Source organism: Sminthopsis crassicaudata, chromosome 1, assembly GCF_048593235.1.
Source record: "Sminthopsis crassicaudata isolate SCR6 chromosome 1, ASM4859323v1, whole genome shotgun sequence".
Taxonomy (NCBI): domain Eukaryota; kingdom Metazoa; phylum Chordata; class Mammalia; order Dasyuromorphia; family Dasyuridae; genus Sminthopsis; species Sminthopsis crassicaudata.
The window spans coordinates 140,570,678-140,591,692 of NC_133617.1; the positions used below are offsets into that span (position 1 = coordinate 140,570,678).

The window sequence follows — 21,015 nt, forward strand, 5'->3', positions numbered from 1 at the left end:
AAGTTTAGATTTGGGTTTCTAGTAGTCAGAGAGTTAAATGAGGTCTAGTGGCAGGTTCAGGGAGTCCAATGGAGCTCTTCTGCAGCCCCTTAGAATTCGGTGCAAGGGTAGGGAGTTAAATGAGGTCTAGTGTCAACTCAAGAATAGGGAATTCTGAGGATTCCCTTTCTGTTGCGCAAGAGTCCCCTGTAAAGGAATTTACAGACCCAAAAACCTAGATTGATAAAAGAGGTTTATTATGGAGATTGGAAGTAAAGTTAAAGTCTAGTTAAGGAAATAGGTGAGAGTAAAGAGAAGGGGCACTGGAAACCATATTCCAGTGGGCAGGAAGTCCTTGGGGTGCCAGGCATGGAGCTGGCACTTTGGACCCTCGGCAAAGTGAGGGTTTTAGTTTGGCTCCTTTTATAATGAGAGATTTAGCTAAAGGGCCCTGTGGGTGAAGTCCCAAATTGGTTCAGTTCTGGTGGGGCTGGGACAAACCTGGATCTCCTATTAGAATTCAAAGGGGTGCTTTTGACCAGGATTTGTGAATCAAAAGTCCTAACTTCTTGAATTGATAAGGCATCAGCCAGGAGGGGTTGGGAGTAATCTGAATCACAAATCAATCAAAGATTGAAAGGATCACAAATCAGTTTCTTAAAGGGACCACAACACACTTCACATCAACTAAGAGCAAGATCATAAGTTTAACTCTGAAAAGGATGTCAGAGATGATTTAGCTGAATATCCTATTTTTAAAGATGAGGAAATATGCCTAGAGAAAGTTATTAAGTAAAAAAGACTGATAAGAGAACCTGGTTCTCTCACTTCAAATTGAGTACTCTTACAACTGTTCACGTGTTCAACTCTTCCCTTGCATTTTAGCAATCAACCAACATTCAAGTTGTAACATTTTATTCCTACTTCAAATTGAAAGTGAACTAGGCTGTGAAATTCACAAGAGAAACCCTGAACTAAGTTTCTAGGTAGGTGATAACGTGGTTAATTTCCTTCAAGAAAGCAAAAGGAACTTTTTCTTGTAGGAGTTTTGCAACTGTGTTGTTGCTGTTGTTACTGGCTTTTTTTTTTTTGGGGGGGGGGTGCATTTTAAGTACACCTGTCCTAGTAATAACAAAATCATTACTGTAATTAGTCTGCCAGTATTTGATCCCTAGCATTGCTAAAGGTGAAGCCCTAATGGAATTTATGGAAATTATTTTTAAAGCTTTTACCATATGGCATTTCCGTTTTTTCCTAGGTGACAGTTCAAGTGTTCAAGAACCCTGAGTTCTTGGGGGTTGGATAGAGAAAACGCCATTCATTTTTTGCATGTTCTGGATCTTTAAAATACTCTGAAAAAAAAAAAAAAAAAAAAAACGTGTCACATACCTTATTAGGAATAGAAAAATCAAAAAGCCAGCACAGTGCCTTGCTCATACGCAGACTTAAACGTGGGCTAAACGGAATTGAAAAAGTCTGCCAAGTGGCACAGTAAGGTAACAACTGATCCTTAGGACCTAGAGTGGAGGGTATTATTAACCCAGGTCCATAAACTTTTTACTTCTAAACTGTATGCCAATACAATAGGCTTCCTATGCTTTATTTTTCTGCATTTAAAATATGAGAAAGGGTCCTAGAAGCTTCAGACTGACAAAGAGGTTCATGACCCCACTTCTCCGCTCTGCTTCCTCCCAAAAAAGGTTAGACACTCCTGCCTTAGGAGGCAACCGCTGGTATAGAATATTAAATCCAAAGCCTGATATGCAAAATATTTCCCCAATTAGAGTCATTTGACTAATATAGCAGCAAGTGTCTAGAGGCGGTCTGGGAACTGGGGCTAGCATCCCAGGCTAGGAGATAAAAAGCAGGGGGTCCTGAAGGCTCAGTTTATTGCTCAAGAACGTAATCTTAAAGGAGCCCTGGATAGGCACGTGCAGGCTGTCACGAGCCCCACCCCCGCCCCCATCCCGAGCCCCCGCGGAAAGGGGCTCCCCATCGGGGCGGCAGTGACCGTTTAACCGTAGACGGAAGTCCGGACGCGGGAGGTGGCAGTGGGGGTGGGGGTGCGGTGAGTCGGGGTTCCCCGGGCCCCAAGGGAGGGAGCCCGAGCTCCGTACGGCCCGAGGCAGCGGGCGGCTCCCCCACGCCCCAGACGTTCGCTGCTCGTAGCCTTGGGGAGGGCGGGAGATGTGGCCGTTGGACTACGGATCCCGGCCGGCTCCGCGCCGCGCCGCCTCTTGGGGTCGCCAAAGCGGGGAAAGCGCTGCAGGCTGGGACTCGTAGTCTGGCTGGCCTGGGGTAACCGGGAACCGCTCACTGCTCCGTCCCATGCATATTTCAGGCTGGGGGTTGGCTTCTGGTCGCCCTCCACCCCGGAAGGGGTGCTGGACAGAGGTTGCGGGAGGTGGGGGGGACGTCCCCGGGTGGGGGTGCACTAGGAGCCGGTGAAGGGGGGAGGGGGAGGCTCAGAGAAGGAGGCTGAGGCCGCAGCACGTGGAGGGGAGTTAGAGCGAAGGAACCAGGAAGCTACCGCGCGCCGCCCACCACCGCAGTGACGGGTTAACGCTTCCCCCGGTGGAGGGTGGGTCGGGGACCTCCTCCGCGAGAGAGTCGCCCCTCCCCCAACCTCGCGTCGATCCTCGCTCCGCCCCATCCTCTGACGCATGCGCGGTGACCCCACCCCCTTGTCCTCTCCACCCCACCCCTCCCCACACCCGCAGCCGCCGCTACCGCCTCTCCCTCTCCTTTCTGCTTTTTCCTCCTCCTCTTTTTCTCTCCCCTCCTCCCCTTCATCTTCCTCTTCGTCCTCCCCCTCCTTCTGGACTGACGCTCGCGCCGGGCGCCGGCGTCAGACGCGCGGGGGCGGGGCGAGTACGACGCCGGGTATAAGTAGAGGGTGCGGGAGGCGGCGCGTCCCCTTCTCCCCGGCGGTTAGTGCTGTGAGTGCGGAGTGTGTGCTCCGGGCCCGGAACACACATTTATTATTAAAAAAATACAAAAAAATACAAAAAAATCTTTTAAAAAACCCAAAAAAAAAATCATAAAAAATCCGCGTCTCCCCCGCCGGAGACTTTTATTTTTTTTCCTCTTTTATAAAATAACCCGGTGAAGCAGCCGAGACCGACCCGCCGCCCGCGGCCCCGCAGCAGCTCCGAGAGGGAACGAAGAGACAGGCCTTCCCCGCCGCCAGGACCACAGCCACCTCACGAGCCAGCCCCTGAGCAAGCAGCACCGGTAGCCGGCGGCGGATCGTACTCGTTCCGTGGCCGTTGAGTAGTTTTCGATTCCGGTTGATTTTTGTCCCTTTGCGCTTGCCCTCTCTCCCCTCCCCCCCAGCCCCCCGGCTCCAGACTCCGGTCCCCTACACTCCCTTACCTCTTCCCACGGAAAGTTCGCGGCTTGTGGCCCTTCGGGCGGCGGCGCCGAGATGAACCCCAGCGCCCCCAGCTACCCTATGGCCTCGCTCTACGTGGGGGATCTGCACCCCGATGTGACCGAGGCGATGCTCTACGAGAAGTTCAGCCCGGCCGGGCCCATCCTCTCCATCCGGGTCTGCAGGGACATGATCACCCGCCGCTCCCTGGGCTACGCCTATGTCAACTTCCAGCAGCCGGCGGACGGTGAGAGCCCGGGGCCGGGAGGGAAAGGGTCGGGGAGGTAGAGACCACGAGGGAGCCGAAGACCGGATGGGGGTGGGTCCCGGGGACAGTCTGGGAGGGAAGCTCTTGGGTGTGGGGAGAAGAAAAACCGAAGGAGGGCCAAGGTTTGGTGTCCAAGTTGGAAAAAGCCTCTACGGGACTGGGCTGCCCCTGGAGCCATGTTCATACACACGCGGCACCCACACGCCCCCCGCCCCGAGCACTTCCTCCTTTGCGACCATTTTCTCGGCCGCAAAGCCACTTCCAAACTTTGATGACGCGTAGGTTTGGGGGTTGGGATCTTGTATTTCCCAAGTCCTCCCTCTAAGGCGTGGGTTTGCTGGTTTGGGGCGTTGGGCGCCGGCCCATTCCACAGCTGCCAGCGATGTGACTCCTCAGGTATACGGGGGACCTCTACACTTGGGGATGCTCATGCCAAAGAAGTCAGGTGGTGCCCCCCTATTACCACGTGTTGAACTCTGTAACCCTTAGGCCAGAGGCCTAGCTCTGTTGAAATCCTCCAAGAGGAGCTCTAGCCCTTGAAATCCAGTTACTCTTTTGCCGGAATATAAAGCCCATTAGAAAGTGTTGGTAGGGGGTGTAGTAGAGGAAAGACTGCCTCTGGATAATTTCTCTGAACCCCGCCCTACCCCAATTTGGCCTCTCTTGACCATTGTAAATGCCAAAGTTCAAAACAGTATGCTTAAAATTCGAACTTGGTGTTTAGAAATTTACTCGATATTTTCTTTGCTTTCTGTTTCACTTGATATGACTTTGAGGTTTCTTCTGTGTTACAAAGTTTCATCCCTTAGTACTAATAACCATTACCTATATAGTATAGCGGAATTCTATTTTGATGTGAAATTACTATCAAACTGGGTACATATCTAGAATGGAGATTTTATCAATAGTCCAAATTCATGGTTTCTGGAATTAGAACATAAATTATTGTGAATTCAATGCAAATTTATGACTTGTTAACTTGACAGGAATCAACTTTTTCAAAACTCCATTTAATGATACATTATACTAAAGAATTTTAAATAATTTCTGAACTTCAAAACTTTTAAGTTTAAGCTTTACTTGTTGACTAACATTTTTAGTTAATTTCATTACCAGTTCTTAAACAGAAAATACTTATGTGAAATTGATACGCATAAATTTTCATAATTTTCATAATTGATAAGCATAATTTTAATTCGAATATGCGCTTGTCTTTTATGCTATTAAAATTAATTGTAGATGATAACTGATTTTTCCCAAGAGTTTATTTTCATGATTTTTTTTTTTATTACTTTTGACAACTAATTGAAATGAGTACAGTAATTTGGCTATCACTAATAACCAGAAAATGTTGAGATGGAGCTGATTCATGCATTGGCTTATACATAAAGAGCTTGAAACTATAAAGTTTTAGAGAAAAATAAACTACTTTGTGCTTTGAAAAGTTGAGCTGTAGGTTGCCATGGATACAGGGTTCTGTTTACATTACTGATCCTTTCTAGTAGTTAAAGAGCAGTACAGCAACCAATCAACAGAAAGCATTTCTCCTCTGGGACTATATTTTTATAATTTGTAGGCTTTAGAATCAATTTAAACAACTATTCAGAGCTGATTTTTTTTTTTTAGTCCACACTACCTGATCTTTCGAAAGTAACCAGCTAGTTTCTAATAAATAGGAATCGGTGACTCATTCAAAAGAAGTTCAAGCAAAGTCAGCTAAAACCAGGAGAAACTGAGTATGTGTGGCCAATTGATAATGGGCTAGCTAGCTGATTCCAAAATGTAAAAACTGGAACTTTCATTTGCAGGAAAGTGCCTGGGACATCGTGAAAAGTTGGAAGTTTTTCATTCTTGAATTGTAGGGGGAAGGTGCTACTAATGATGGTCCTTTGGCCTTAGGGCTAGATATTTTTGGTAACATGAGGTATCCTGTAGTTATAATAGTCAATCTTTGCTATGTCAAATCTTGACTGCTATTAAGCTAAAGATCTAGGTTCAGTCATAATGTGCAATGTATACCATAAAAAGTAGTATTTACATTGAGGGAAAGAGGCTGTGGAATATCTTGATCATCTGATTATTTGGAAAAATCAGGATAAATTGTGGCTATTTGGTAAAAGAATGAATTATCTTGGATAACTAAGGAAGATGTCAGTAATTTTAAAATTGTATTAATCATCTTTTCATGTGAATAATTTCTGATATTTCATTTATCACACCACACTTTGAACAGATTAAAAGGTATTGGCAGCTTCTTCTTTGCCTGATATTCACAAAGGTAATATTGACAACATTCTTCTGAGACCATTTTTAAGGTGTTAAGGGCCTTTTCCCCTCAGAATACATAAACTTGAAAACACTTTAGAACATAAAAGATAATTTCATTATTTTCTTCCCACAGCTGAACGGGCATTGGATACAATGAATTTTGATGTCATTAAGGGCAAGCCAGTGCGTATCATGTGGTCTCAACGTGATCCATCACTACGTAAAAGTGGTGTGGGCAATATATTCATCAAAAATTTGGATAAATCCATTGATAATAAAGCATTGTATGATACATTTTCTGCTTTTGGAAACATCCTTTCTTGTAAGGTAAGTTGAAACTCAAATTAAAGAATATGTTAGTCTGCAGTGTTTAGTCATTGGATGAGGAAAATCAGATCAGAATATAATACTTAGAAACTACTAAGCAAATAATAACTTTAGTAACAAATGATAATACATTTTTAGGTGGTATGTGATGAAAATGGGTCAAAGGGCTATGGATTTGTACACTTTGAGACACAGGAAGCTGCTGAAAGAGCTATTGAAAAAATGAATGGAATGCTTCTTAATGATCGAAAAGTGTAAGTATATAGCCATCTTGATAGTTTTAATATATCTAACTCGTTGGGACCATCTAGTTGGTGGTACAAGTGCTAAAGAAATAGTCTGAAGTCATCTTGGGTGACTTCTAGATATCGCCTAATCTCTGGAATTCAAAATTTTGGATGATAAGAACAAATATTAAAAGTGCCTACTGTGTGCAATAAATTGTGGCTTATTTACACTGTGGGTCCATACATAAACAAAGTTTCTGTCATCAAGGAGTTTATATTCTATTGATAATATAATTTAAAATTTGAATATTTACGTTAAATGTTAATAAGAATATCCAGGAAAAATTGTGGGAAATAAATGTAGAATTTGAAATTGAGCAAAAATGAAACAGGAATGTATAAAATTGTTTATAAGGTAGTAATCCTTGGCAATAGAAATTTTGATTAATTTTCTTAAATGTTTCCAATGATTTTTAAAGATCACAAAGTAGATAAATTGAAACAAAACTAGTAAGGGGAGTGATTTAAATGAAAAGTACTTATCTAAATAATAAAAGCCCTAAATTGTAAATCTTAAATGCCAAAAACTTGGATTTTAGTCTGACATGTCATTCATTAGCTTAGGAAAAGGAACATGATTTTGTAGCATTCTTTTTCGGAAGACAACCTTGATCTAAAAACTGAAATCAATATCTTCATTTGGATACAAAAAGGAAAACAAAGGTAGATTTTATTTGTGGACACTGAAAGGTCTGTTTTAAAATAATGCCATTAAGAAAATTATATGCATTGAAGTTTATTAAGATTACTTGTGAAAATGAGAGTAATACCGAAATACCATACCTACATTGGACATCCCGGGATTTTTATGCTTGTGGATAAATGGAGTAAAATCCTGGGTTCTTTTTTCCTACAAGTGGCCACGAATTGCCCACTTAATTACTGCAAGGATGAAAAACAATGAAATTACCAGGTATTTTTATTTAGACTATGAGTGAAAATATGTCTAAAATTGAAAACATCATTCATTGATTTTTCTTATTTAAAAAACGAAGTGACTCTGGGTGCTAGAGCTAGACAAATGGAATATCTGAAATAAGATAACATTAAGAAATGAGATACAGTGAGTAGAATGTTGATCTAGGAGTCAGGAACACCCAAGTTCAAATTTACCCTCAGATTTGTAATAGCTCACTTGACATCTTGGGCAAGTCTCAACCTTAGAGGACAGTGGGATAATAGCACCTACTTCTCAGGCTGGAGCAGTAGATACATTTGTAAAAAGTGCTTTCACAGTGCGGGAATTTAGTAGACAATAGATAAATATTTTTTCCCTTACTAAAAGTTGGAGCATTTAAGCTTGTTGGGCACTATGCTATTAGGGATACAAAAGAAAGATAAAACATTCAGATCTGAGCTCTGTTGAAGGGATTATAGCTACTAAAACCCTAAAAAGTAATTTTGTTACTAGTAAGAAGTCTTGAGATAGCACTGCTGTACAATTCTAGGATTAATGTTGTTTCCCAAAATACGGCTTTAGAGCATTTCAGGGACTTAAAAGAAAAGGTAAAGGAAAGATTGGACACAAATGTGGAAATGTCCACATGTAAATATTTTGTGTTTTAGGTTTAATATTGCTAATAGAAAGCAGCGGGAATCCTATTCCTTTGTCTTTCCCCCGCCCCCTAAAATGAAGTTGACTTTACACTAGTTTGCCTCAAACTTTTTATTCAATTATGTCTCACTCTATTTGGGGTTTCTTTGCTAGAGATACTGGAGTGTTCTGCCAATTCCTTCTCCAGCTTATTTTACACATGAGAAAACTTGAGGCATACAAGGTTAAGTGATCTGCCCAAGGTCATATAGCTAGTAGTGTCTGAAGCTGGATTTGAACTCAGAAAAATGTCTTCCTAACTTTCTAGTTTTATCCATTGCATTACCTAGCAGCCTCTAGAGACTACAATAATATTTTCAAAATTGCCAAAAATCGTTATAAAGTCAAGCCAGCTTTCTCTTGAACTAAAAGGAAAATCCTCACAAAACTAATAGTAGTCTTTGTTTCTGTAATTAGCTTTGTCGGTCGATTTAAGTCCCGTAAAGAAAGAGAAGCAGAACTTGGAGCTAGAGCAAAAGAGTTCACCAATGTTTACATCAAAAATTTTGGTGAGGACATGGATGATGAAAGACTTAAGGAGCTCTTTGGCAAGTTTGGTAATGTCTCTGTTATATTTCTTTACATTTGTAAAGTTCTAAGCCATAACATATCTTTTGTTTTAAAATATTACATGGTGTGCTATGTAGGTCTTAAATTTAAGTTGTTAAATATATTATAATCTGTTTAAACTAACATTGCAGTCTACTGAAAAATCCATGTAAATGTGATTCTAATTCTGTTGACGATAATAGCAATGCATTTTCCAGGTGATTGGAGCCAGCCAACTTAATAGGTTAAGCACTTGCAAATAGCATTAAAGTTAGAAGTCAAAGTTTGTTATCCTAAATTTACAAAATCAGTGCTACAGATTTTAGGACAAGTGATAGGAATTTTGCACTTTGTCCAAATTTTGAACAATAATATATTATCCATAATTGCAGATGATCTCTTGTTGCCATGTTGTCACATACTACTAGTTCTCAAAAGCACAATCTTGACTTTTTTTAAACTTGTGTTTAAATAGATAGTATTTTTGTTTTTTAAACTAGGTATACATACCTAAACTGGTGGAGTAAGTAAAAATAACTGACACTGGAGTCAGAAACAGCAGGTTTCAAGTTTTGTTCCTGACATAAGCTAGCTCAGTACATAAGGCATAGCAATCTCTGAGAACTTGAGGCAGCTCTAAAGCTGTTAAGTGGCCTGTGGATATATGGAGGTGGAAATTTTTCCTATCTATACAGGCAAAAAGTTTATTAAATCATTTGTGTGGAGAAGACTAGTCTAAGAGAATGGTAGGATAAATTGGTTTATAAAAAACAACTACCTAGGTATTCCAGTCCTATCAAACTTTGTAGCTTAAGGATACATCATTTGTAATTTATTTCAAGTTGTGTCAAAAGTTTTAACCAGTTGTGATTTCATTTTCTTGTGTTCATAAAAACATTTGTTCAAATAGTATTTTCTATTTAAGAAGAAATTTTTCTTCTGAAATCTGTTGTGGAAGCCTTTCAAAGGGAGTACCTATAAAGAGACTAAAGAAAGGGCTTTGTAAACCTTTATAAAGGAAAGAATGTTGCTGTTTACAAGTTTAATGTAGCTTTTTATATATTAGAACTTCATGTGATCTTTAATACAATAAATAAGTCAAGGTAATTTTTTCATACTTTTTTTTTTCTTTTAAAGGACCTGCTTTAAGTGTAAAAGTAATGACTGATGAAAGTGGAAAATCCAAAGGTTTTGGCTTTGTGAGCTTTGAAAGACATGAAGATGCACAAAAAGTAAGGCTTTAATTTTCCCAAATTATGATCATCTTGTATGCAAATAGAACACTAGTAGTCTCTGAAAGAAAAAAAGGGCATTGTGGTATTTTAATCCTTATTGTGTGTTATCCAAGTTAGAGAGTCATTACATTTCTGTATATGTGTTTTACATAAAAAACATTTCATTTACATGAAAAAATTTTAGAAAAGTTTGTGAGGCATATAAATTTGAAACATGTTTTGGTTTTTAAAGTACAAGCTTCAAAGTAGACCAATTGATTGGTCATTCTCATAGTTTAATGGACTACCCTGTGGATCTAAATAGCTTTATCTTTCACGATCTTTAAGGCTGTAGATGAAATGAATGGGAAAGAACTAAATGGAAAACAAATTTATGTTGGCCGAGCTCAGAAAAAAGTGGAAAGACAGACGGAACTCAAGCGCAAATTTGAACAAATGAAGCAGGATAGGATCACCAGATACCAGGTTTGAAGGTTTTTTTTCCTCTTAATTGACAGGGAATAAGACCAGGGTGGAGAACATTGTTTGAGCTGAGAGGAAAAATGAATGCCACTGTGGTAAAAAATAAATTTAGGTTTGATAGTTTTAATTATTCCACTTATTTTTAAAAATTAAAGCTGGGTGGAGGGAGGAGGGGAATAAAATGAAAAATAACCACTGAAATATACTTTTAAAAAAAAAACACCAGAATAAACAGACTTTGGAGAACTTTTGAAATTTTCCCAATAAAAGCATCTTAGTGGCTTGAATTAAATTAAGCATGAATATCCACTTTTGAATGTCCTTAAGACTTTTCCATAATCTAATGGCAACTTTTTTTTTTAATTTTTTTTTAGGGTGTTAATCTATATGTGAAAAATCTTGATGATGGTATTGATGATGAGCGTCTGAGAAAAGAATTCTCGCCATTTGGTACAATCACTAGTGCAAAGGTAAAGCTTTGGATGTTAGATTTTCTAAATATTTTGGTAAATTGTTTCTTCTTGAAAAGTGTCATTTCTTAGATATTTTTATGTATGTATAGATGAAGTGGATTATCCAAGTACCCATTACAAGTAGTAAATATGTAGTCAGACTAAATGTTCAAGAAAATTTTCAAAAACAGTTGTAATCAACTAATTAATTAATTTAATATATGATCAGTAAGCCTGCTGTTATTTCTGTTAATGGTAAATCTGAATCCCACTCTTAATCCCCTCTAAGAAATTAAATTAAACACCTGGGGATACTGAAAAAGGCAAAAAAAAAAAACCCTCTTGCTCTCGGAAACTCAGTTAATGTAAAAAATGTCATACACCAAAGAGTATTAAGAGTAAGCAAGAGAACAGCACTGGCAGTAAAAGGCATGTTGGGAAGGGCATCTTATGGAAGGTGGATTTTTTAGCTGAAGAAAGTCAAGCCAAAAGAAGGTACAACATTCTAGGAAGGGCAGTGCCTACACAGTGCATGGGGTGAGTGAAGTTTAAAGGTTGGAAAGCAAAGATGGGGGGCAAATTATAAAAGGTTTTAGCAAACAAGATATATGTTTGAATCCTAGAGATATTTCAACCCCTTGGAGTTAAGTAGAGAGATCAGTGCCTTAGGAAAATTTAGACTAGACTAAGACAAGACATGAAGTAGAGGATACCTAACCAGTGAGCAGTCTGCATGAGGTGTCATGCTAGTCTCTGAGAAGAGAATATATTGTATAAAAATGACAGGATTTGACAACTGATTGGATAATGTGAAGATGAGAGTATAAAGTCAGGAAAGGAAAAGTTGTGTGTGTAAACACATTAAGGTTTTACTAGGCTATGCAGAGTCAGTGCCTGCTTAATCTTTAAGCACGGGTTCTTAATTTTCTGTCATGTGCCCCACTTTTTTGACAGTCTAGTGAAGAAAAAAGGCAGCTGTGGCTGTATAGTAGATAGAAAGCTGGACTTCAAACAGGAATAGTACAGAACACTTTGCAAACCTTAAAGAGTAATAGATTTGTCTTTAGTTAAAATATTGTAGGATTTAAAGAATTTTCATATATTGAAATAGTAATTTTTTTTTAAAAGTTTTTTAGCTCTAGTTTTAGAACCCCTGGTAGAAAAGTATGATTCTGATTTTACAATTTGCCTTTGGGGCAATGGACCACATAGTTTGAATTTCTAGTTGTCACCTAAATTTTTATTTGTAAACATAAATAACAATAGAGAACTTGGTTAGGACAGAAGTCATACTAATAGGTATTGCAGGGAAGTAGTTATGAGTTCAGTAATGAAGGTTGAGATATTAGGAAGAATGATAGCCTACTGTTTTGTGATTCCATTAAAGGTACAGTTTTTGATTCTTTATTCACGAAGTGTAGAGTAAGTTGCATACTAGAGATCAACACTTTTTAGCCTTAATTCTACAATGAAAAAATTCAGGTTTTTGTTTTCATGAGGCCTGTATGTATGTAAATATGACTGCATCTCAAGCATTTTTTCCCTTAGTCCAGTATTTGGGTGCCTTACTATAGAAAGGAATATCCATTGAAAGTTTAATAAATTTGTAAACCAGATTACCTTAAAATTAAATGACAACTTTCTAACTTATATGGGGATCTAAATTATCATAACTGTTAGATACTTTACCTTAGGGCCTTATTTAGCTTGCAAGTGGTTTGGGGAGTATTTTTACATAAAGCAATCAAATCTTTGTAACCATTAGAAGAAAATCAACTTGGTTTGTATGGACAAACATGTACTGATAGTTCCATTCCATCTGGAACTTGTTTGGAGTTTGGAAATAGTGGTCTCTTAATAAATTTGGACAAATTTCATTGGAACTGAGAGTAACAATGGATGTTCAGTGAAGAAAATACAGATAATTATGCTATTCTCCCCTCAACATTTATTACTACAATTTGTTAGTAATAGAGAGGAAGTAGGTCATCGTGGGCTTTTCCCATTTTGGGGAGCTTAGCTAAAAGGGAATGGGATGACTTAATTTTAGAGCTTCTCTTATTGGGCTAAAAGTTGGATATTATAGAAAACAAGTTATTTGAAACATGTCTAGAACAAACCCCAATATGCAATATTCAGGAATAATGTGACATTTCATTAGTTGCTTGTTCCTAAGTGTGGTGAGATGAGCTTTAGACTTTAAAATTCGTACAGTTTTCCAATTTTGTGTCCTCTTTTGAGGACAAGCATTCCCTCTTTTCAACTGTTCATTATTAGTTGATAGAGGAAGCAGTTTATCTTTGGTTTTCCCCATGTGGAGGCATGTGGAGAAAAATAAGTTTCAATCAATCCCAAATAGTGTACTGGGCTAAATATAGAATGCAGAATACAAGTAAGTTAATTATGGAAAATCCCCCCCCCCCCCCCCCCGGGGTTTAAGTGACTTGTCCAGGGTCACACAGCTAAAAGAACTCAGGTCCTCCTGAATTTAAGGCTGGTGCTCTATCCACTGTGCCACCTAGCTGCTCCTTTATGGAAATGTTCTAAGTGTGAAACATACCCTGTAGTAAAGCCTAGTATGCAACTTAGCATCCAGTGGTTCCTTGAATTGTATAACAAAGCAATTAACTTGAGATTCCCATAATTTAGTAGTTCAGTGAAGATTGAAATGAACAACTTGGTCCCACTTTTATAATTAGAAAAATAAGGTTAAATACTTAGTGGAATAATGAAATGAGATAATGTATGTAAAGTCTTTTGTGCATGCTTGTTATTGCCTTTCTGGGATTGTGTTTAATTTCAGTGGTTTTTGTCTTTTTCCTCTTTGAACAAGGTGATGATGGAAGGTGGCCGCAGCAAAGGGTTTGGGTTTGTATGTTTCTCTTCACCAGAGGAAGCCACCAAAGCAGTCACAGAAATGAATGGCAGAATTGTTGCCACTAAGCCATTGTATGTAGCTTTAGCCCAGCGCAAAGAGGAGCGGCAGGCTCACCTCACAAACCAGTATATGCAGAGAATGGCGAGCGTCAGAGCTGTGCCCAACCCTGTAATCAACCCCTATCAGCCTCCTTCAGGTTACTTCATGGCAGCTATTCCTCAGGTATGTGCTGGAGAAAAGACACCCACTTTGTTTTTAAAATTAGCTTGGTGTATAGCATTTGACATGAAGATGTTTCATAATAAAATCATCAGTATGTGTGCTGTATGTTTTATTAAGTATTTCAGTGAGAATATAATGGAGGTACTTGCTTAGCGGTGTAGTTAGTATCTGAGAGATAGTTGGAGGTGATAGATGTAATTGGTTTATTCTTGTTCTACATACAGACTCAGAACCGTGCTGCATACTATCCTGCTAGCCAAATTGCTCAACTCAGACCAAGTCCTCGCTGGACTGCTCAGGGTGCCAGACCTCATCGTAAGCACTTCTTTTCTCCCCTTTTCCCCCCCTTCCCCCAGCTTTGTCCCCCAATTTTTAAAATAATGTATTTAGCAGTGGAATCATTAATCTGCTCAAACTATTATGCTCTCAAAATATTTTCAAAGAAGCTACTTTGCACAACAATCATGTTTAAGGATCCATGAAGTGTAGTCATCTTTAAGGAGTTTTCATGAAAATCAGCATAACTTAATTTTACTTGCTCTTCAAACTTGATTTAGTTCATTTAGAGGGAGTGTGAAGAAAGTGTTGCTAGCTAATTAGAACTTGGTTTTATAGTCCTTGTATATGTCCACATCTGTTAGAATGTGAGGTAAATGAGATTGAGTATTAAAATGAGTAATATATGGCTGAATTTCTAAATTAAGCATTCCAGAATATGCCCGGTGCTATCCGCCCAGCAGCTCCTAGGCCGCCATTTAGTACAATGAGACCAGCTTCTTCACAGGTTCCACGAGTCATGTCAACACAGCGTGTTGGTGAGTGTTGTTAATCTTTGGAATGTAATAGTCACAATTTTAAATTATTAACTATTGAATGTTTAAAATCCTTCCCTTCTCCCCTCAGCAAACACATCAACTCAGACAATGGGTCCACGTCCTGCAGCTGCTGCAGCTGCAGCTACTCCTGCTGTCCGCACAGTTCCACAATATAAGTATGCTGCAGGTGTTCGCAATCCTCAACAGCATCTTAATGCACAACCACAGGTTACCATGCAGCAGGTATGGATTTAATTCTGATTATAAAAGGTGGCCGTCCCGACAGGAACTGAAGGCAACAGCATAATAAAGCAGTTTGGGTGATTTTAAAAAAAGTTTATTAGCATCTGTCTCCATTTTTCAATAGCATGTAAAATGCAAGTTTTTTTTTCCATAATAGATGAATAACATGGATAGAATTTTTTTTAAAAATAGAACGTTTGATTATTTCTTAGCTACAGAACCTTAAGAGATAAAAAAAAAAAACAGATGATGCTTAACAACCAATTGCTTTGTTTTCAGTCAGAGAACCAACTCACTTCAGTTTCTTCTTTATCCTGACTATTTGATGTGCATTTAGCAAAATATTGATGGAAACGTTTGCAGGAGTGAAGGAAAAAAAGGAAGTTTCAGGGGTTACTTTGGAATGGGCTGTGAGCCTTGGAAATTCTGTATTACCATTTTATTTCATATTCAAATATCCTGATTGCAATCTTCATTATGCCTTCATCTGCACTATTTTTCTTCTAGCCTGCTGTTCATGTGCAAGGTCAGGAACCTTTAACTGCTTCCATGTTGGCATCCGCCCCTCCTCAAGAGCAAAAGCAGATGTTGGGTATGTATTTGATCTTAGCTAATCCATGAGTTTTCTTTTAGTTTCTTTAACTAACTTTGGGGCTCATTTTTAATTGACAAAATCAGGGAGTTGGGGGCTAGAAATCTAGGCAATACACCAATACCCTTTTCAAGGAAGAAATAAGATTTTTTAAAAAAATATATTTTATTTTTGAGTACCTTGGTGGTAGCATCCCAAGGATATTTTTAGCTAATTTGGAGTGATCTGCCTCTTTTCTAATAAAGAGGAACATTTGCTTTTCTTAGACTAGGGGTTTGAGGTCATCATATCCAGTTTCCAGAAAGGGGAATTTGAACCAAAATGGAGAAGGGACAGCTGGATTGCTGAGTTTCTCCGAGACTTGAATTTTTCATCTAATATTATACAGTCTATTCATGGGAAAAACTGATGTAGCCTGGAGTGACTAGATAAATTGTGAGTGGGTAATCTGGAATTTTCCTTTTTTTTTTTTTTTTTTTTCTTTTTTTAATGAAAGAAACAATAGTCCTCTTAATAAAGCAGTTTTTCCTGTATTTTTTCATAGGTAGAGTATACAAGCATTAATACCATAGTTCTGATTTGTAGTTTTGCAAGGTGCCAACATAAAATAAGGACTTGAAAAATTTATTCACCCCACCCCCCTAGGTGAACGGCTGTTTCCACTCATTCAGGCCATGCACCCTACCCTGGCTGGTAAAATCACTGGCATGTTGCTAGAAATTGACAACTCTGAGCTTCTTCATATGCTTGAGTCTCCTGAGTCTCTCCGCTCTAAGGTAATGTCAGTTTCTGATCTAGACACTTATTTTAATGATTTTATTTCAGGTCTTTACTAAAAGAAAATGAACAAGTAAATAAAATATGCATAAGGGTTAGACTTGAAGATGTGTAAGATCCCTTCCAGTTCTGTAATAGTAAGATTCTATACTTTATATGTAGTGATTTAAGTTTCATATTGGATTCAAAACCTGGTTTCTCTGTATTCCAGCATTCTCCCTATTATCATTAAAAATTTGTCCAACTTATTTATTCAGGTTTGCAATCATAAGTGATTATCTTCCTTTCATTAAAGTTCTTCATTGCTTTATTGGGGTGTTCTCTGATAGGCCTTCCACAGAGCATGAGCCCTAGAAGGGTTCTACCAAGATGTAATGCAAATCCCTTGATTTGCCAGGCCTAGTTATGTCCTTAGGGGCCAGCCAAGGCCAGTTCCCTCCACTTTATGGAATTGGCATAGCCTAGGACAAGATAGTATTACTCTAGGTAGTAGAGCTTTTTGTTATCCCTGTACTTTTGTAACCATGAAGCAACTAATGTATCCCACTCCCTTCATTCTGATTCCATTAATTGGTTGTCCTCAGGTTGATGAAGCTGTAGCCGTACTGCAAGCTCACCAAGCTAAAGAAGCTGCCCAGAAAGCAGTTAACAGTGCCACTGGTGTTCCAACTGTTTAAAAGAGTAAGTACTTTGGAGGGAAAAAATAAATTCAAGTTGATTTTCCTACTGTCCTCAAAAGTTTCTACTAGATGGAGAATTTAAAATACATTATGTCGCAAAAAATTTCAGTCCCTTTGCTTAATAAACGATTACAAATGGCTGTGAGAAAGAAAAGCATGAGGGGCTGTCCCACCTTCACTTATTTGACTTAAGTCAACCAGAAGAAACAAACTTACCAAATTGTTTGATATACATTGCCAATCAAGGACTAGCAAAGAGATGATTTTCTTTAGGATAGCACTACCTACAAGACAATTTGCTGTATGGTAATGGTGGGTGGAAATTAAGGACCACCTAGGATAAAGATGGCATTATTAACTGTTGTGGGTTGGTTGCAGGAACCAGCCATGCCACTTTTTTGGGTACACATTCCATAAGTTGATGACCCCTGGCTTAGAATCTTGCCTGTTGCTAAAAAATAAAAAAAAGGAAAGATAAACTTTTTTTTTTCTTAACTTACAGAAAGATCAGGGACCACGAAATGGAACCTCTGCTTCACCGAAGAAAAATATCTAAACATCGAAAAACTTAAATATTGTGAAAAAACATTGCAAAATATAAAATAAATAAAAAAAGGAAAGGAAACTTTGAACCTGATGTACCGAGCAAATGCCAGGTCTAGCAAACTTAATGCTAGTCCTAGATTACTTATTGATTTAAAAACAAAAAACAAGAAAAAACAAAAAACCCAAAAAAATAGTAAAATATATAAAAACAAATTAATGTTTTATAGACCCGGGGGGAAAAGAATTTTCAGCACAGTACAAAAATTTAAAGCATTCCTTTCTTTAATTTTGTAATTCTTTACTGTGGAAAAGCTCAGAATATCACCACTGTTTTAGATAACAGAATTGATAGCTGAGCAAGGAAACGTAATTTGGATTATAAAATTCTTGCTTTAATAAAAATTCCTTAAACAGTGGACAATGACTTTTTATACTCTTTTCAGTCTCTTTATATTGGCATGCTTTAAAGTAGCTAGGGTCTTAAGAGTACTGAGCTGGAATTTAGCCAACATTATGTCTTCAGTTGGAAAACCTATAAATTGCTTGTGAGCCTTCAGGTGTTAATACAATAGAGAGAACAAATCTAATGTCCCTTTTTAAAGTGACTATTCAAAAGAGGAAAGAATGGATCAGAATTGACAGATTAAAAAACATTTGTATAAAAATAGGTTCAGTTTGGAAAAGTTATTCGAAATTTTTTTTTGAGATTTAACAAAGTGTTAAGATGGCAACCCAGTTTAACTGAGATCCTTTTGAGAAGTTATTTTCTTTTTTTTTTTTTTAAACTTTTCAGAGCTTTTAGAGCTAGAAATTAGATTTGATTGACTTTCACCTTGCCTATCTGGAATACAGTTTTACCTCACTATTAGAAAAGGCTCAAGGAGCCAAAATAATGTTAGAGCTTTTGCACTTTAATCTGTTTTTTAACTTTATGCCTTAACTTTATCCTGCTGTCTCTAGATATTCTGACTTTATATGTAGTAAGGCTTTTTTACCTCATAGATTTTTTTATCAATTGTTGTATTATGGACTTTTTCTCTTTTAAAAGAGCATTAATGAACAAAACTCAGCACTTTAGAATCATTGAGTAAGCTTAATGTTTGGTGAAAGCCAGTTTGTGATGGATAGAGTATTTGAGTTCCTGGGGACAACTGAAACTGTCCCTGAGCAAGATTACTGAGATATATAATATCTCAGGGCCTTCAGGCCTCTTGATATAAATTGTAGAGCAAGCAGGTGGTAATAGTTTACGTCAGTTGGAAGGCATTCCTAAGTTTTTGTCTTAATCTCACTGGAGTAGCACCATTTAAAAAATTCTTCCTACAGGTGTACCTCATTTTACTGAAAAGGAAAGTCTCTGGCTGTGGCTTCCTTGTGATGGGTGGGTGCTATGAGTCTTGACTGTGGCAGGTCACCAGGTACCACAAGCACATTTGTAAAGGAGTAATAGATCATAAAGACACCCAGTAAGCCAGCACTCAGTAAAGTATAAATATTTAATAATTATAATGTTTAGTTGTGTCCAACTCAAAAAAGGGGGAGGGAGAGACAATAAGTCATAAGGATGTTATGCATATTTTCCAATTATATTTTAATCTTAAAGCTGCAATGCAATTTGAGTCCTATAGTAGTGCAGAAGAACAAAAGTGCTATATAAAATGGGAGGAAAGTTAACTACAGTCTTAGACTACTGAACCAATGGATAAAATTTTAAAGTGGTTTACTTCACTGTGACATTAAGAGGTTTGTGGAGAACTGTTGGGCTTCAGACAAGCAGTATGTATATTCTGTTCTTCTATTGATGACAGTTCTTACAATTTGCTTTCCCCCAGGTTCCTTACAATACTATTTGATTTAACTAATATGAAACTTAAATCAAATTTGTAAATTTGTCAAAAAGATCAAAAGGAACACATAGCTACTTTTTCAAATCCTACAAAAACATTCAAAAGAAATCTTAAAATTTATACATAAGGAAAAAATTTTGCTGCTCATGTTCTAATTAATCCAGATTAAGAAACTAGGCTTTTGTAGGCCCTGTGTCAGATTGCTTCAGTACAACAGACCAAAAGTCAGTCTTGGAACTCAGTTTTTAAGTCGTTACCTCATAGTGTGAAGTAAGCTTTATATATGAGCTTTGATATAAACTGATCTTTTAACAATTATCCCTGTGATGAGTGATTTTAAGCAAATGATAAATGGATAAGCAATCTTAAACTGAGTCATTGAATTCTTGAACATAACTTGACACAAGTTAATTCCACAATAATTCTTTGGAGATGATGGTAGTGTTAATCTACTTTGTAAGTGAAAATACAAGGATCTAACTTGGGTTCTTAACCTTTTTTTGTTAAATCATGGGACTCTTGGCAATATGGTAAGACCCTGTGTGATTATAAACGAACACAAAGTTTTTAAAGGCTTAATATAGATCCCCAGGTTAAGGGAGAGAAATACAAACTGCTTTTCTAATATTCATACTTAATCCTCACAGTTTGTGAGCATATAAATTCTATTTTAAAATGAAACTGGCAGATTAAATGAATTGCTCATGGTCATGCAACTTAAATGTCTGAAGCAGATTTTTCATTGTCATTTACCTGATTATAGGGCCAACCTTTTATCACCCTCTTAGTTCACATAGATGAAGATACTGAGGACAGGAATCCTAGCTAGGCTATCCCAGCTTTACATTTAAACATGGTATGGAGGAGACTTACTGATGAGTGATGGATTCAAAGCTATGAAGTACCTGCCATGGTTCAGAGTAGTCAGATTCTGGTTCACAGAACAAATTCAGATTTTTGTTTTTACTGTGTGTGAGACATGAGGGATCATATACAAGGACAGTGAAGTATTTTCTCCCCACCTACCTTGAAGGAGCTTACATTTGGATTTTAGCTTGGGGAGTGTTAGGAAAATGTTAGAATCTTGGCTTTGACTCAAAAGGCTGGATTAAGTCTTACAGAAAACCACTTGAGTTGGAGATTCAAAAAGATTACTACTGTTATGGGGGGGTTTCAATATACTCTTGGCTTTCAAGATAGGGTGAATGTGTATGCATGAGATGGCATTTTCTCATTCTAACTTCGAGATTGCACAGAGATTTAGTACATGATCCCATGAAAACATCACTCCCACCCTACTTTGGGCATGATTTGACTGAATATAAGCCTACAGTTAGCATTCAGAGCAAAAGGGCTTGTGTCTTAGCAGCTTGGTTAACCTCTCAAAAAACTAGAGCAGTCGCCACTGACGACATACTGTCTGCATATTAGACTAGAGCAATTTTTATCTAATTTAACATTGTAAATTCTAAGGGTCTATTTGGAAAGAAATGTCCGGATTAGCAGGCTCCTTATGCCTTTTGGACATTTTCATAACTTGACAAGTTAAAAGTTACATAGGAATCTAGGTCACACTATGATAAAGCACAACGGGGTTAATATTCTATGCCATTTAATAATT

General features: G+C 38.0%; 1 protein-coding gene across 4 annotated transcripts; it reads left to right on the forward strand.

Annotated features, from left to right (window-relative positions):
* Positions 1 to 814: 814 nt before the first annotated feature.
* On the forward strand, positions 815 to 17,965 carry PABPC1 (poly(A) binding protein cytoplasmic 1). Of its 4 annotated transcripts, none has more exons than XM_074268074.1 (16): positions 815 to 965; positions 3,091 to 3,599; positions 6,022 to 6,215; positions 6,354 to 6,469; positions 8,514 to 8,653; positions 9,783 to 9,877; positions 10,208 to 10,345; positions 10,717 to 10,812; positions 13,628 to 13,894; positions 14,119 to 14,209; positions 14,599 to 14,709; positions 14,798 to 14,952; positions 15,460 to 15,544; positions 16,190 to 16,320; positions 16,906 to 17,002; positions 17,504 to 17,965. In XM_074268074.1, the coding sequence occupies exons 2-15, from the start codon at positions 3,407 to 3,409 to the stop codon at positions 16,996 to 16,998; spliced, it is 1,905 nt and encodes a 634-aa protein (XP_074124175.1). In that variant the 5' UTR covers positions 815 to 965; positions 3,091 to 3,406; the 3' UTR covers positions 16,999 to 17,002; positions 17,504 to 17,965. The 4 variants fall into 4 exon arrangements, 3 of the variants coding, with proteins under 3 accessions (XP_074124175.1, XP_074124156.1, XP_074124165.1); XM_074268055.1 differs by lacking the exon at positions 815 to 965 and adding an exon at positions 1,928 to 2,047; XM_074268064.1 differs by lacking the exon at positions 815 to 965 and adding an exon at positions 2,033 to 2,277.
* The last annotated feature ends 3,050 nt before the right edge of the window (positions 17,966 to 21,015 follow it).

What these genes read in the sequence shown, in the direction of transcription:
- PABPC1 (XM_074268074.1), top strand. Translation starts at nt 3,407, where the DNA reads ATGAACCCCAGCGCCCCCAGCTACCCTATGGCCTCGCTCTACGTGGGG. An exon ending in GAAACATCCTTTCTTGTAAG is followed by an intron (nt 6,216 to 6,353) that starts GTAAGTTGAAAC and finishes ATACATTTTTAG; the next exon opens with GTGGTATGTGATGAAAATGG. An exon ending in ATAGGATCACCAGATACCAG is followed by an intron (nt 10,346 to 10,716) that starts GTTTGAAGGTTT and finishes ATTTTTTTTTAG; the next exon opens with GGTGTTAATCTATATGTGAA.